The sequence below is a fragment of the Gorilla gorilla genome, chromosome 1, assembly GCF_029281585.2.
Source record: "Gorilla gorilla gorilla isolate KB3781 chromosome 1, NHGRI_mGorGor1-v2.1_pri, whole genome shotgun sequence".
NCBI classification, from domain to species: Eukaryota; Metazoa; Chordata; class Mammalia; order Primates; family Hominidae; genus Gorilla; species Gorilla gorilla.
Genome location: NC_073224.2, coordinates 46,442,738 through 46,459,668, shown reverse-complemented (window position 1 = coordinate 46,459,668; position 16,931 = coordinate 46,442,738). Strand labels below are relative to the sequence as shown.

The following is a 16,931-nucleotide window of genomic DNA, read 5'->3' as shown; positions in this document are numbered from 1 at the left end:
CAAAAATTAGCCAGGCGTGGTGATGTGTGCCTGTAATCTCAGCTACTTGGGAGGCTGAGGCAGGAGCATTGCTTGAACCCAGGAGGCGGAGGTTGTGGTGAGCTGAGATCGTGCCATTGCACTCCAGCCTGGGCAATAAGAGCAAAACTCTGTCTCAAAAAAAAAAAAAAAAAAAAGATAAAAACAATTAGCTGGGCATGGTGGCACATTCTGATAGTCCCAGCTACTTGGGAGGCTAAGGCACGAGGATCACTTGAGCCCTGGAGACGGAGGCTGCAGTGAGCTATGAATGTGCCATTGCATTACAGCCTTGGTGACAGAGTGAGGCCCTGTTTCAAAAAACAAAATAAAAACATAAACAAAAAACCAGCAACAAAAGAAAAAATAGTTAAATTAGACTTCACCAAAACTAAAATGTCTGTGCATCAAGGGACACAATCAGCAGAGTGAAAAGACAAGCCACAGGATGAGAGAACGTATTTGCAAATCATATATTTGATGAGGGATTAATATCCAGAATGTACAAAGAACTCCTACAACTTAACAAGAAAACAAACAATACGATTTTAAAAATGGGCATAGGACTTGACTAGACAGTTCTCCAGAGAAGGTATGTAAATGACCAATAAGCATATGAAAAGATGATCAACATCACTAATCATTAGGGAAATGTAAATTAAAACTACAAGGAGATACTATCTCATACTGATTAGAATGGCTAGTATAAAAACACATCAAAAAATAACAAGTGTTGGTGAGGATATGGAGAAATTGCACTGCTGATGGGAATGTAAAATGGCACAGCCTCTGTGGAAAATAGTATGGCAATTCTTCGTAAAATTAAAAACAGAATTACCATATGATTCAGCAATTTCACTTCTGGGTATATACTCAAAAGAATCGAATGCAGGGTCTTAAAGAGATGTTTGTATATCCGTGTTCATGGCAGCATTATTCACAACAGCCAAAAGAAGAAAGCAACTCAAGAGTCCATAGATAGATAAATGGAAAAAATGTGTGACATACATACAATGGAATATTATCAGTTTTAAAAAGGAAGGAAATTCTGACGTGTTGGCTTAAAAAATCACACATTTTTTATACATTTAGAAAGGAGACTTTATTTCTTATAAAGGGTTACATCCTGCAGGGTGGCCATCTGACAGGCTGAGAAGTGTAGCCTCTGGTTTTTTAAAGCCATTCAGCCACTCTTATGTCTTTTGATTGGAGAATTTAGTTCATTTACATTCGGTGTTATAATTGATAAGTAAGGACTTACTCCTGCCATTTTGTTATTTGTTTCTGGTTGTTTTGTGGTCTTCTCTTCCTTCTTTCCTTCCTGTCTTCCTTTTAGTGAAGGTGATTTTCTCTGGTGGTTATGTTTTAATTTCTTACTTTTTATTTTGTATGTATCTTTTGTATGTTTTTGATTCGAGGTTACCATGAGGCTTGAAAATTATATCTTATAACCCATTATTTTAAACTGATTACAACTTAACACTGAGTGCGTAAACAAGCAAGCAAAGAGAAAACTAATGAAAACTCTACATTTTAACTTGCTTACCCCACTTTTTAACTTTTTTGTTGTTTCTATCTTATTGTATTGTTTATGTCTTGAAAAGTTGTGGTAACTATTATTTTTAATTGCTTCCTCTTTTAGTCTTTTTACTCAAGATATGAGTAGTTTACACACCACAATTACTGTTAAAATATTCTGTGTTTTTCTGTGTATGTACTATTACCAGTGAGTTCTGCACCTTCAGATGATTTCTTATTGCTCATTAACGTCCTTTTCTTTCAGATTGAAGAACTCCCTTTGGCATTTCTTGTACAGAGCTGGTGTTGATGAAATCCTTCAGCTTTTGTTTGTCTGGAAAAGTCTTTATTTCTTTTATGTTTGAAGGATGTGGCTCACTGAATAGACTATTCTAAGATAATTTTTTTTTCCTTCAGCACTTTAAACATGACATGCCACTCTCTCTTGGCCTGTAAGGTTTCCCCTGAAAAGACTGCTGCCAGACGTATTGGTGCTCCATTGTATGGCATTTTTTTTTTTTTTTGAGACATAGTCTCATTCTGTTGCCCAGGCTGGAGTGATGCAATCTCAGCTCACTGCAACCTCTGCCAACCAGGTTTAAGTGATTCTCTTGCCTCAGCCTCCCGAGTAGCTGGGATTACAGGCACCCACTACCACACCTGGCTAATTTTGTATTTTTAGTAGAGACAGGGTTTCACCATGTTGGTCAGGCTAGTCTCAAACTCCTGACCTCAGGTGATCCACCTACCTCAGCCTCCCAAAGTGTTGGGATTACAGGCATGAGCCACTGTGCCCGGCCAGGAACCTTTCTTTATCCTTGAGCCTTGGGAGTTTGATTATTTAATGTCTTGAGGTAGTCTTATTTACGTTAAATCTGCTTGGTGTTTTATAACCTTCTTCTACTTGGATATTGATATATTTCTCTAGGTTTGGGAAGTTCTCTGTTATTATCCCTTTGAATAAACTTTCTACCCCTATCTCTTTCTCAACCTCCTCTTTAAGGCCAATAACTCTCAGATTTGCCTTTTGAGGCTATTTTCTAGATCTTGTAGGTGTACTTCATTTTTTAAAATTATTTTTTCTTTTTTCTCCTCCCACTGTGTATTTTCAAATAGCCTGCCTTCAAGCTCACTAATTCTTTCTTCTACTTGATCAATTCTGCTATTAAAGGATTCAGATGCATTCTTCAGCATATCAATTGTATTTTTCAGCTCCAGAATTTAGGGCTTAATTCTTTTCAATTATTTCAATTGCTTCATTAAATTTACCTGATAGGATTCTGAATTCCATCTCATGTTTTCTTGAATTTCATTGAGTTTCTTCAAAAGAGCTATTTTGAATTCTCTGTCTGAAAGGTCACTCTGGGATTGATGCCTTATTTAGTTTGTTTGGTGATGTCATGTTTTCCTGGATGGTCTTGATGCTTGTGAATGTGTGTCAGTGTCTGGGCATTGAAGAGTTAGGTACTTATTGTAGTCTTCACAGGGTGGGCTTGTTTGTATTCATCCTTCTTGGGAAGGCTTTCCAGGTATTCAAAGGGACTTGGGTGTTGTGATTTTAGTTTTGGGTCACTGCCATCATATCTGCATTAGAGGGCACCCCAAGCCCAGGAATGCTACGGCTCTTGCAGACTCAGAGGTACCACCTTAGTGGTCTTGCATAAGATCTGAAAGAATCTTTCCCCAGCTGCTGCTGTAGGATGAGGGAGGGGTAGCGTCTGCAGTTCAAGACTGTCTTCTCTATGCTTTTCAGTGCCTCTTTCAGTGATATGAAGTTAAAACTTGGTACTGCAATGGCCCACTTGATCTTTGGTTCTTATTAAGGTGTTTTTTGTTGATAGCTGTTCATTTTGTTGTTCTTGAAGGGAGGACAATTGGTGGAGGCTTCTATTTGGCCATCTTGCCCCACCTCCCTTAGATTTTGATAAATTTTAAGAGTTTTCATACTGCCAAATTGCTTACCCAACTAAACATTGTGTGTGAGTGCTATCACATAGCACCCATGCGAGGCTGTAATGTTATTTATTAATTTTTTGCCAACTTAATATGTGAAAATTGTGTTTTTTTTTTTTTTTTTTGAGACGGGGTCTTGCTCAGTCACCCAGGCTGGAGTGCAGTGGCACGATCTCGGCTCACTGCAACCTCTGCCTCCCGGGTTCACGCCATTCTCCTGCCTCAGCCTCCCGAGTAGCTGGAACTACAGACACCCGCCACGATGCCCGGCTAATTTTGTTTTTGTATTTTTAGTAGAGACGGGGTTTCACCACATTAGCCAGGATGGTCTTGATCTCCTGACTTTGTGATCCACCCGCCTTGGCCTCCCAAAGTGCTGGGATTACAGGCGTGAGCCACCATGCCTGGCCATGTTCTTGTTTTACTATGCATTTCATTGAGCTTTTTGCAATATATTTTTGTTTCCTAATTTTATTTCCCTCCTCCTTTTTCTAGTGGGTTGTCTATAAATGTGTCTTGCTCATCTATAATTGATTTCTAATGTTTTCTTATTGATTGTATTAACTCTATATATAATTTTAAAATTAACACTTTGCAAATTTCTTGCAAATATCCCAGTCTATTGCTTATCTTTAAATTTTGGCTATTATGGCCAAGCGTGGTGGCTCACACCTGTAATCCCAGCACTTTGGGAGGCTGAGGCAGGTGCATCACTTGAGGCCAGGAGTTCGAGACCAGCCTGGCCAACAAGGCAAAACCCTGTCTCTACTAAATAGCCAGGTGTGGTGGCTGGTGCTTGCCTGTAATCCCAGACACTCAGGTGGCTAAGGCACGAGAATTGCTTGAATCTGCAGTGAGCTGAGATCATGCCACTGTGCTCAGCCTGGGTGACAGAGTGAGACTGTCTCTAATATATATATATATACATATATATACACATATATATATACATATATATACATATATATACACATATATATACATATATATACATATATACATATATATACATATATACATATATATACATATATACATATATATACATATATACATATATATACATATATACACATATATACATATATACATATATATACATATATACACATATATACATATATACATATATATACATATATACACATATATACATATATACATACATATATATACATATATACATACATATATACATATATACACATATATATACATATATACACATATATATACATATATACACACACATATATATATATATACACACACACACACACACATACATTTTGGCTATTTTTATTTGATGTTTCTGATTGCCTGTGTTTAAATCTGCCTTTATCTCCTTTGTGTTCGCTGGTGAATTTAAAGTGCATATATAGATAGGGGTTAAGTGTAAATCACACTGAACCTATATTAACAACAGCATCTTTTAGAAATAATATAGGAGCTGTTATCACATCCCTGTCCCTGAGTTTGACACTACCTGAGTTGAGTTCTTATTCTGTCACTCCCTCTGCCAAACCCTTGGATCTAGAGTTGACAGATAAAATACCCAGTTAAGTTTGATTTTCAGATACCCAGGATGTAAATTTGAATTTCAGATATACAACTTTTTTTTTTTTTTTTTTGGTAGAGATGGAGTTTCATCATGTTGGCCAGGCTGGTCTTGAACTCCTGGATTCAAGTTATCTGCTCACCTTGACCTCCCAAAGTGCTGGGATTACAAGCTTCCTGTAAGTACTTAAAAAAAATAAGTATATCCCAAATATTGCATGGGTCATAGTGATACTAAAAAGTTACATATTGTTCACCTGAAATTATTTACTTATTTTTTTGAGACAGAGTCCGGCTCAGTCACCCAGGTTGGAGTGCAGTGGTGCGATCTGAGCTCACTGCAACCTCTGCCGCCCGGGTTCAAGCGATTCTCGTGCCTCAGCCTCCCAAGTGGCTGGGATTACAGGTGCAGGCCACCACACCCGGCTAATTTTTGTATTTTTAGTAGAGACGGGGTTTCACCATGTTGGCCAGGCTGGTCTCAAACTCCTGGCCTCAAGTGATCCTCCTGCTACGGCTCCTAAAGTGCTGAGATTACAGGCGTGGGCCACCGCGCCCAGCCTGAAATTCAATTTTAATTGAGTATGCTGTATTTTTATTTGCTAAATCTGGCACTCCTATTTGGGGCTAGTTTACTAACACCTGCTTACTGAACACCATCCAGTACCAGGTTTTGGGGTGAGTGGGTTGGGGGGAAGCAGAAAGAAAAGATAGCTCCAGCTCTTGGAGAGTTCATACTCTGGTTTCCTGGAGAATTCTACAATCATTAAAATAATCCTCTCGACCATTACAATGACTGCTAGATGAAATTTCTGAGAACACAGCTTCCGAGTTTCCCTGCTGCCTAGGGCAGAGTTATCCACCTTCACCTTATCATAGAACCACCTGAGATGCCCCTGCCATGGACAGTCTGATGCATTTGGTTTGGGGAGGGATCCAGAAGCCCGAGGTTTTAATGAGAGCCAGGTGATTCTGCTGAGATAAGTCCGGAGAACTCTGGCAAGCCTGTCTCTTGGCTCAGGCTTGGAGGCCTCCGAGCAGCAACATCGTCCCAATTATACCCCGTTGGCGCATCTTCAGATCTTCCACTCTTTTCACAACGCAATCAAAATCTTCGTACCCATTTTGCAGTAGTGAGCTCTGTAAGTTGCTTTACAATTCATAAAGTTTATTCTATTTGATCTTCACTCTAATTTACTAAGAAAAGCAGGGAAGTCTATTTCTGTTTTACAGAGGTGTACAGGGAGGCTCACAGGGGCTAAGTTCACACAGGAAGCCCTCGAAGCTGCCAGGGCTGCAAAGCCCACCCTCTTTCCACCGCACCGAACGACCTCCTTTCGCCTACAAAACGTAGGTGGGGACCACTGGTGTTGGAATGACGGCCCACCTCGAGTTTCAGGTGACTTCCACTCTGCAATTAACTTGCAGGCAGCCCCAGACCTGCAATGAACACACGGGTGGGGGAGAGATATGCACGCCACGGTCAGTGGGAACCAACAGCCGAGGGGTGAGCGGGGCTAGGGGCCCCGGGCCGCCGGCGGGGCAAACGCGGTTCAGAAACGCAGGCCGCGCTCTGGCCCGCCCCCTGCAGCAGCACGGCCTGCTCGCCATCGCCCCGGGAACGCCGCGGGTTCCCGAGTCCGGGCGCGGAGGGCGCGCGGGCACGGCGGCAGGGGCGTGCTCGGAGGACGCGCGCTGCGCTGCTCCTCCAAAGGGCAGCTCCGGGGGAAAGAGGGTGGCGTCCCGGGGAAGCCTGCAGCCGCCGCCGATGTCGCTGGGACTCGGAAGTGCCGAAAGAGGGGTGTTGGGAACTCGCGGCGCGCGTGAACGTTGCCGTCGCCGCCGCCCGGGACAGCCCGGAGGTTGGTAACTGGTGACCATAGGGGGTCCTGGGGAGGTTAGATGCTGAATTTTCTGCGTCAGTTTACTCTGTTAAAAAAAAAAAAAAAATGCACAAAACGCTTTCCGTTTCCTACCCAAGTTCCCGTGTGCGCGCCCGAGGGCGGGACAGAGGAAGTTCCCGGTCGGGCGAAGAAGACAAAAGCGGCGGGGGCCGCGCGCGCAGTGCGCCCGGGCAAAGGCTGGGATCTAGGCGCCGGGACAAGTCCGCGCACGGCCCTGCCCGCGTCCTCTCTCCTTGGCTTCGTCCCCAGCTTCCGGCACTGCTGCGGGGAGTTGCGAACTCTGGTCCTCTTGGCAGTATCGGCGGTGCGCCTGCCTGCCTGCTGTGACTCCAGGGACTCTAAAGTTAGAGACTGCCTTTGCGTTCTATCTTCAGGACTCAGTTTCCTTCCTCTGTTCTGAGTCTAACCTTCAGGTGGCAGGTCTTTATGCGGAAAAACCCTCCCGCTAATCCTCACCAGAGGTACTTTACGGGTAGCATTGGTGTTAAGAAATGTGCTGCTACCTGTGTACGTTGCTCTTGGATCAGGGTTGTAGGGCTAGGGCATTTGGCATCCTCAGAGGTTTGCATTACGTGAGAGTGAGACATTGCTTCTCTCTTTCTGTTTTTGTTGTTGTTTGTGTTTTTGAGGCGGAGTTTCGCTCTGGTCGCCCAGGCTGGAGTGCAATGGCACAATCTCAGCTCACTGCAACCTCAGCATCCCGGTTTCAAGCGATTCTCCAGCCTTGCCTCCTGCGTAGTTGGGATTACAGGCATGCGCCACCACGCCCACCTAATTTTGTATTTTTAGTAGAGACGAGGGTCTCACCATGTTGGCCAGGCTGGTCTCGAATTCCTGACCTCAGGTGATCTGCCCGCCTCGGCCTCCCAAAGTGCTGGGATTACAGGCGTGAGCCACCGTGCCTGGCATCTCATTCATTCTCAGAGCTAAGGACCTATTTCAATGTGATTAAGTGCTATGGGAATGCAAGGAGAGGAGAGGGAAGGCTTCATTGAAGAGGCGGTAGTTCATTGAAGGAGACTTTGAGGAATGATTTTTTTCCCTTTTCATTCCTCATGTTCCATTTTCCCTGTGATTTTTCTCCCTCCTTTCTCGTTGCCAGTCAGTCCCTAATTGTGATTAAGTGTTTGATAAGGACAGCTCTGACCTGAGAGATTCAATTAATGTTAATTTAAGGAGACTGTGTGCTTATTAGGTGCTTTAGATACATTATTTCTAAACCTTACAGTAACTGGGAAAGATAAGTGTTGTTATCTCTTTTCACAGTAGGATAGAGAAAGCCTTGGAGGGGAGCCAAAGCCACAAACTAGTACATGTCAGAGCCGGGTTTTGGACTCCTCTTTTGGATCAACGCCTGTGCTTTATCTACTGTTTACTTTGCCCCCTCCTTGGAAGTAGGTTAGATGGATGAACTTAGGGTGAAAGTCAATTCTTTGGAGGGAGCAGCCATTTTTGTGGGTGGCCAGATGTTGGTGGGAGCTCTGTAGGTAGCATCAGGAACTTGCGAGCATGGGCCTTACCTGCACCCCCTGCTTCCAGCTCAGGACCTGGCCCAGGGGGAATGTTCCCTAAAGCAGTGGTCCCCAACCTTTTTGGCACCAAGGACCGGTTTCATGGAAAATAATTTTTTCATGGACTGGGGGAGGGGGGATGGTGTTGGGATAATTCAAGCACGTTACATTTATTTTATTTATTTGTTTTGAGACAGAGTCTCGCTGGGTCACCCAGGCTGGAGTGCAGTGGCACGATACTGGCTCACTGCAACCTCCACCTCTGGGGATCAAGCAATTCTCGTGCCTCAGCCTCCAGAGTAGCTTACAGGCATGCGACACCACATCTGGCTAATTTTTGTATTTTTAGTAGAGACAGGATTTCACCATGTCAACCAGGCTGGTCTCAAATTCCTGAGCTGGAACTCCTGAGCTCAAGCCATCCTCTCCCTGGCCTCCCAAAGTGCTGGGATTACAGGTGTGAATCACCGTGCCCCACCTGCATTACATTTATTGTGGACTTTATTTCTATTATTATTACATTGTAATATGAATACAACTCACCATAGAGTAGAATCAGTGGGACCCCTGAGCTTGTTTTCCTGCAACTAGGCAGTCCCATTTGGGGGGCTGTTGGTAGACATTGACACCCAAAGTGTGTTTGCTTATGTCCAGCCTACTTCATAGTCTCATTTTGGTTGCTGTCACTGCAGAAGACCCTGCTTCACAAAGATAGGATGTTGGAAATGGAAGCAGGCTTTTCGGTGCTTTTGTGGCAATTTCAGGATATCTTGCCTTGACTTTAATCCAGAATGTATGGATATTTGAAGTTGTCTTAAACATACTTCTAGGGCCCGGTCATTTGCTATCTCAAACAGTTGGTCCTCTTCTAGCATGGACAAAGTCGATTCACCTGGCTTATTCACAAATGGGTCTAGGATCCTTCCCAGTTGGGGTGTCTTTTGTAGTTGGGAAGTAATGCTCAAACTCTTTTGAAAGCTGAGATAGGTGATCATGCACCAGCTGGGAGAGAGAAGGCCCTGGCTTAGTCTCTTTCAAAATCTCTGCTAATGTTTGAAACGTGTCAGAAATCCCAGTGTTCACTTGTCGCCGCAATAATTCCAGTTTGGTTTTGAGTGCAGCCACTTATCTGCTGACTTGAACACAGTTCTCCCCTGGAGGGACAGATGGAGTTCATTGAGGAGATAAGCAAGTAAGCAAGTTTTGCAACCCCTTCTATGAAATGTGCTGCCAGTGGTGACTACTTTTCTAGAAGAAATCTCTGGAGTGGCCCTCATAACTCAAACTCCGGCCAGTGATCTATCTTTAGAAAGCCATCCCACTTCTGTGTATAAAAGATGTGTGTGCTCTCTATCCATCTCACAGAGCTGTGTGAACAGATGTGAGTTAAGAGCATGTACTTTAATGTGGTTGATAATTTTAATCACATCCTGCAAAATGTTGTTAAGTTCAGGTGACATTTTTTGGCTAGCCAACACTTCTCTATGGATGTCACAGTGCATAGACTCACATTCAGAAGTGACCTCTTTGACCCGAGTAGTGAAACCAGTCGTAGCAGTTGCTCTGCCCAAGCACATACTGCCCAAAATGACCAATTCGGTTTTTCTGATAGGTAATCATTCAAAGACTTGAATAGTTGTGCAGCTGTGGTGTTGGTTAGCAACAGAAGTGCAAGTGACATATCCTCGTGCACCTAACATCCTCATGTATATCCTCCTGAAAACTGTATCACACAAAAACAAGCATTGTTGCCTTGTCAACACTGGTAGACTAGTCAACCCGGATTGCGTACCGCAGTGACTCATTAATCCTCTCTAACAATTGTGCCTCAATATCCGCTGCTATTTCAATTCGTCTAGTTTACTCTTCACCAATAGTAAAGGGCTTCTTAGCTTTAGCAATACGGTTAGCCACTAAGAATGATACTCTCATTGCAGACACATTTGATGAAATGGTAGCCTTCAATAATTGCTTCTGTTCTTTGTGCTTATGTTTTTTCTTTTGAAAAACTCCAAAGCCTTGTCTTTCAATGCAGGGTGCTTGGTCTCCATGTGGTGAAGCAGTTTTGAAGGTTTCATGGCTTCGTTGGATAGCCAGTAGCCACATGTTACACAAAGTGGGCTTGGAGAATGTGAGTCACCTGTTGCAATGAACCTGTAATTTGAGTATGATTTCTGGTATTTTCTTTTAAATGCAGCTTTCTTTTTGTTGGCAGTCTTACAGTCTTCTGTCTCATCATTGGGTCTTCCCCCTTTTCAAAGAAGCTTACCAGTGATGTTTGTTTTTTACTCATTTCGGCTAGGGTTAGCTTGTGGGCTTACCAAAACTGTGACTGAGACAAATGTGCAGTGCAGGAAACAGGCACACCTGGAAGTGGTAAATAATGGGCGGGCCATGAGTGGACTAAAATAAGTGTCGGATTCTGACTGAAAGCCTGCCCACAGATGCAGCTGTACAATGGAAGTACATCAACTCACTTGCCACTATAAAGCCTGCCACCAGGCAGCATTAAGCTACTTGTTACTTGACACTCACTGATAGGATTTTGATATGAGTCTGCAAGCAATTGATTTATTATGGTCTCTGTGTAGTCATACCTCCCTCTTAATGCTAATTTGTATTTGCAGCCACTCCCCAGTGCTAGCATCACTTGTAGTCCCAACTACTTGGGAGGCTGGGGAGGAAGGATCGCTTGAGCCCAGGTGGTCAAGGCTGCAGTGAGCTATGATCAGGCCACTGCACACTAGCCTGCATGACAGAGTGAGACCCTGTCTCTTAAAAAATAATAATAAAATGAAAAAACTAAAAAAGCTCCAAATGTATGAGTATATGTACTTCTTTATCAATGCAGTAAGTAACAAAATTCAGTGCAGTAGCAAGTAACTCCTGTAATTTCAAAGTAGTGATGCCCATGTAAATGGTATTTTGTAGTATTTTCAAAGGCTACACAGTAGTATGAAAGTATCTGACTTTTATTGGTGACATTCATCAGAGCTGCTTTTACTACTAAGATTTTTTTTTTTTTTTCTGAGACAGCGTCTCACTATGTCACACAGGATGGAGTGCAGTGGCATGATCTCGGCTCACTGCAACCTTCGCCTTCCGAGTTCAAGCAATTCTCATGCCTCACCCACCCCAGTAGCTGGGATTACAGATGTTCACCACCGTGCCTGACTAATTTTGTAGTTTTAGTAGAGACAGGGTTTCGCCATGTTGGCCAGGCTGGTCTTGAACTCCTGGCTTGAAGTGATCTGCCCACCTTGGCCTCCCAAAGTGCTGGAATTACAGGTGTGAGCCATTACATCTGGCTGGAACTGCTCTTACTACTGTGAGTCGTTGTCCACATCTATAATCCAATGAAATGCTAATTTTCAGCCAGAAATTCATGAAAATAAAGATATTTGAGCTCATGTCCCCCTGAATTCTCTCTATGGACACCTTGGGAGTGGAGGGCTGGGGATCCTGGGTTACATACAACCCTACTTAGTGGTTGTTTTTCATCTAAGTACTTGCTGGCCACTTTAGCGTATCACTTTTTTTTTTTTTTTTTTTTTTTTTTTTTTTTTGAGAAAGGGTCTTGCTGTGTTTCTCAGGCTGGATCACAGCTCACTGCAGCCTCAACTTCCCAGGCTCCCACCTCAGCCTGCTGAGCAGCTGGGGCTACTGGCATGCAACACCATTCCTGGCTAATTTTTGTATTTTTAGCAGAGAAGGGATTTCGCCATGTTGCCCAGGCTGGTCTCAGACTCCTGGGCTCAAGTCATCTGCCCACCTCAGCCTCCCAAAATGGTGGGATTACAGGCATGAGCCACCACACCTGGCCTGTTAGTGCATTACTGATAGCAGTTTCCTTCTCCTTCAGTTAGTTTTCCCCTTAGCCCGGGTTCACAGTTGTTTCTGTTTGATGAAAGCTTTTGAGAGGGGATTGCTGGATTGTGTATATAATCTACGTGCCCTGCTCCTTCTGTGGGTAATATGGTTGGAGAATATTCCTGAAATAGTGGATGTATGTCATGTAGTGTATACACCCTACCTTTTTATTTTTTTTATTTTTTATTTTTTTTTGCGAATAGAAATGAACCTTAGTGGTAGATGATGTTATTAGTGTCAGGGAAGAAAAATGAGCTACTATCACATATCCCACAGACAGAAGCTCTTAAGATGTTATGAACAATTTCATGGTAATACATTTGAAAATTCAGATGAAATTGACAAGTTTTTCCAATAAAATATATTACCAAAGACACAAAAACTAGAAAAAATGAGTAGTCCTATATCTACCAAAAACATTGAATTTGTAGTTAAAAACCTTTCCATAGCAAAATTTTCAGGCCCAGATGGCTTTACTAGTGAAACTTCCAAACATTTAAGAAAATTAAAGAGGAACCACTTTCCAGTTGCATTTATGAGGCCAGCACAATCTTGTTACTAAAAATTGATAAGGATATTACAAGAAAATTATAGGCCAAATGCTCATAAAGACAGACACATAAGTCTTAAATATGGTAAGTCAAATCTAGCAATCTATAAAAAGGATAATAAATCATGACCAAGTTGGATTTATTTCAGGAATGTAAACTTTGGCTAACACTACGAAAGTCAACAAATGCAATTTAACTCCATACATGAAATAAAGGAGAAAAAGTATTTGATACGACTCAGCACCCATTCATCATGAAAAAAAAAAAACCCTCTTTTCAAGCTGGAGCATTGAGAGAAATTAGATTTAAAATAACAGAGGGTAAGGTATTCCTCTGCAAATCTATAGATTCGGTCCAATCCCAATCAAAATCCCGGCAAATTTTTTCTTCAAAAATAGGTGATAAGCTGATTGTAAATTTATTTGGAAATTCTAGACAGTCTTAAGAGCAAAACTGGAGGACCTAAGCTACTAGATCCATATGTAGTCATGTCAGTGTGGTATTGCATAAAGCTACACAGATTATGGAACTGAGTAAAGAATCCATAAACAGGCTTATACATCTGTGGTCTTTTGATTTATGACAGAGGCAACACTGCAGGGCAGTGGAGAGAAGATGCTCTTCTCAGTAGATGACACTGGGTCGATTGACTGTCCACATGGACAAAATGAATCTAGATCATGTACCTCATCTCATATACAAAAATTAATCAAGATAGCAACATACACCTAAATGTGAACGCTAAAACAAAGCACCTGGAAGAAAGCAAAGTAAAATATCTTTATGACCTAGGGACAAGGTTTCTTGAATAGGCCACAAAAAGCACTAATTGGTACAGTGATAAGAATGAACAAATTATTGCCTCACATAACAACATGGATGAATCTTGTGACACAAAGCTGAGCAAAACCAAGATAGATGTAAACGAGTAAATGCAATGTGATTCCATTGATGTAAAGTTCAAAACCAGACAACTAAATAAACCATGGTGGTAGAGGTTAGGCTAGTGGTCATCTTTGATGGAGTTAGTGACTAGGAAAGGGCAGAAGGGGCTTCTGAGGCATTCTTTTGTTTTTTGGAGACAGGATCTCGCTCTGTCACCCAGGCGGGAGTGCAGTGGTGTGATCTCAGCTCACTGCAACCTCCCTGACCTGGGCTCAAGCGATCCTGTCACTGCAGCCCACCTGAGTAGCTGGGACTACAGGCATGCACCACCATGCCTGGCTAATTTTTTTTTTTTTTTTTTTTTAAGAGACAGGGTCTTACCATGTTGCCCAGGCTAGTCTTGAACCCCTAGGCTCAAGCAGTCTACCCATCTCCTCCTCTCAAAGTGCTAGAATTACAGATGTGAGCCACTGCCTCTGGCCTGGCATGCAGTTTTTATCTCAGTGACAATTACTTGGTAATTACATAAGGCTTTCCACTTCTTGAAAGCCCTAAGGGCTGGGCATGATGGCTCATTCCTGTAATCCCAGCACTTTGGGAGGCTGAGGAGGGAGGATCACTTGAGGCCAGGAGTTTGAGATCAGCCTGGCCAACATAGCAAGATCCTGTCTCTAAACAAGACTAAAAAATTAGCAGGGTGTGGTGATGTGAGCCTGCAATCCCAGCTACTCCTGAAGCTAAGGCAGGAGGATCTCTTGAGCCCAGGAATTTGAGGCTGCAATGAGCTATGATCATGCCATGCACTGTAGTCTGGGTGACAGAGTGAGACCCTGTTTAAGAAAAAAATAAAAAATAAGAAAAAGGAAGCCTTAAGGTTTTTTCTTCATTTAAGTATATTTTAATAAAGTTTACTTAAAATCTTGTAAAAAGTTAGGTTCATTCTGATGCTCCCAGGCTGGGGAGTGTAAGATGTGGTGGGCACGAGCCTTGCTGATTAAAAAGGCTTAAAATAGGTTGAGAATTTTCAGGGGAAAGAATGCAATATCACATCAGTAGCTTTTTTTTGAATTAGGGACTTATGTAATTGACTCCCTTTTGCCAATCTTTAATGGCAGAGATCTGGCTTGAGGGAATTTCATATAAAAAGACTTAGAGTTATGTTTGATTATAAGATTGATATCAGTGTGAGGGGGACATTAGAAAAGCTAAGGGAGTATTAAGTAGAAATTTTTGTTTTCAGATTTAATTTTCTTCCAATTTAAGTTTTGAAAGTTTATGACCACTGGATTAAAAAACAATCTGTTTTCTATAAATCCTTTCAGTTAGGTACTTTCCTCCCATAAGGCCATGAACTAACTGAGGGCAGGGATGGCATATGAGTTTCCTATTAAACCTGTACTAAATTAACACAAATTCAGTGGCTTCAAAAAACACACATTTATTACCTTATGGTTCTGGATGTCAGAAGTCCAAAATGGGTCAGCAGGGTTCATTTGCTCTGAAGGTTCTAGGGAAGAATCTTTTTGTTGTCGTTGCCTTTTCCAGCCTCTAGATGCCTCTTAGATTCCTTCATCCAGGAGCCCCTCCTCCATCTTCCAAGCACACCACTCTAACCTCTGCCTCCATCATCACCTCACGTTTCTTCTGTCTCTGACCCTTCCGCTTCCCTCCTGTAAGGAACCTTGTGATTACTTTGGGCCCACCCAGATAATCCAGGCTAATCTCTCAATCAAAAGATCCTTAATCACATTGGCAAAATCCCTTTTGCTGTGTAAGGCAACATATTCACGGTTCCAGGGATGAGGACATGGACACTTCTAGGGGACCCATCTTTGGTGGACCCCACAGAGGGGATCTTTCTGTTTTGTCTTCACAAAGAGCACAGTTCCTGGTTGTCAGTAGACGTTCATTCGTATTTGTTGAATGAAGACATGGGTCTAAGATTTCATTATTTGAGTGCAGTTTCTGAAAGAAAAGTGATGGTCTTGTCCTCCTCTCACTGACACAACTGGAGCTTTGGATTCAGTTTTAGGTAAATGTACTATACAGAGTCAACTGACAGAAAGGCAGAGGATCTGGGTACAGGCATGGTGGCTCATGTTTGTAATCCCAGCACTTTGGGAGGTGCAGGTGGGAAGATCACTTGAGCCCAGGAGTTCAAGACCAGCCTGGGCAACATAGTGAGACCCCCCCCCCCCCCATTTAAAAAAAATGGGTGTAGTGGCTCTTTTCTATAGTCCCAGCTACTCGGGAGGCTGAGATGGAAGGATTGCTTGAGCCTGGGAAGTTGAGGCTGCAGTAAGCCAAGATTGTGCCACTGCATTCCAGCCTGAACAACAGAGAGTGAGACCTTGTTTCAGAAAGGAACCTGGAACCAAGTCATTGAAGTAATGGTTGAAGGAATCATAGATGTCGGTCTGGAAGAGGGTTTGGATGGAGTAGATGGCATTAATTATCTTTAAACATTTGAACGAGTATTATTGGAAAGAATAAAAAAGCCTTTTTAAGCATACTCAATAATAGTAATAGCATTAAAAACAACAAAAATAAGCATTTCAGAGTTTACTATGCCTAAGGCACTGTTTTATCATTTTATAAATTCACTTAATCCTCATATCAATCTTCTGAGGTTCGCTATTACTGTGTTTTACAGATAAGGAAATTGAGGCTCAGAGAGGTTGTGCACCTTGTCCTGGGTCACACAACCATGAAGCAGCAAAGCTGGAATTCGATCTTTGGCATTCTGACTCCAGAGCCACCCCTGAAACCATATCACACTATGCTGTCTCCATGCCTTTAGTTCCAGAAGGTAGAAGAGGACTGGTGGCAGAAGAAATCCACCCCTGTATTTTTTTAGAAATCTGTATTTTTTAGAAATACGGGGTAGATTTCAAGGAAAAACACAACAATCAGAACTGCTAGCCAGGCACAGTGGTGTGCACCTGGGAGGCTGAGGCAGGAGGATCACTTGAGCCCAGGAGTTAGAGCTGTTTGGAGCTGCAGTGAGCTATGATCACGCCACTGCATTCCAGCCTGGGTGACAGAGTGGGACCCTGTCTCAAAACAAAAACAACAACAAAAGCAAGAACTGCTTAGGAACAGAGTTTCTCTGCCTTGTAATGTTACTGGAAATGGTCAAGTAGGCTGTCATAAAAGGAATTCCC

At 42.6% G+C, this 16,931-nt stretch overlaps 1 protein-coding gene across 1 annotated transcript in view; it reads left to right on the top strand.

Moving 5' to 3' along the window:
• Nucleotides 1-6,636: 6,636 nt before the first annotated feature.
• HHAT (hedgehog acyltransferase) overlaps nt 6,637-16,931 on the top strand; it is a 346,077-nt gene continuing 335,782 nt past the window's right edge. Inside the window, exon 1 of the mRNA XM_031004964.3 lies at nt 6,637-6,908. Within this exon, the coding sequence (XP_030860824.2) occupies nt 6,815-6,908 (94 nt within the window). The 5' untranslated portion in view covers nt 6,637-6,814. The remainder of the gene's footprint in view (nt 6,909-16,931) is intronic.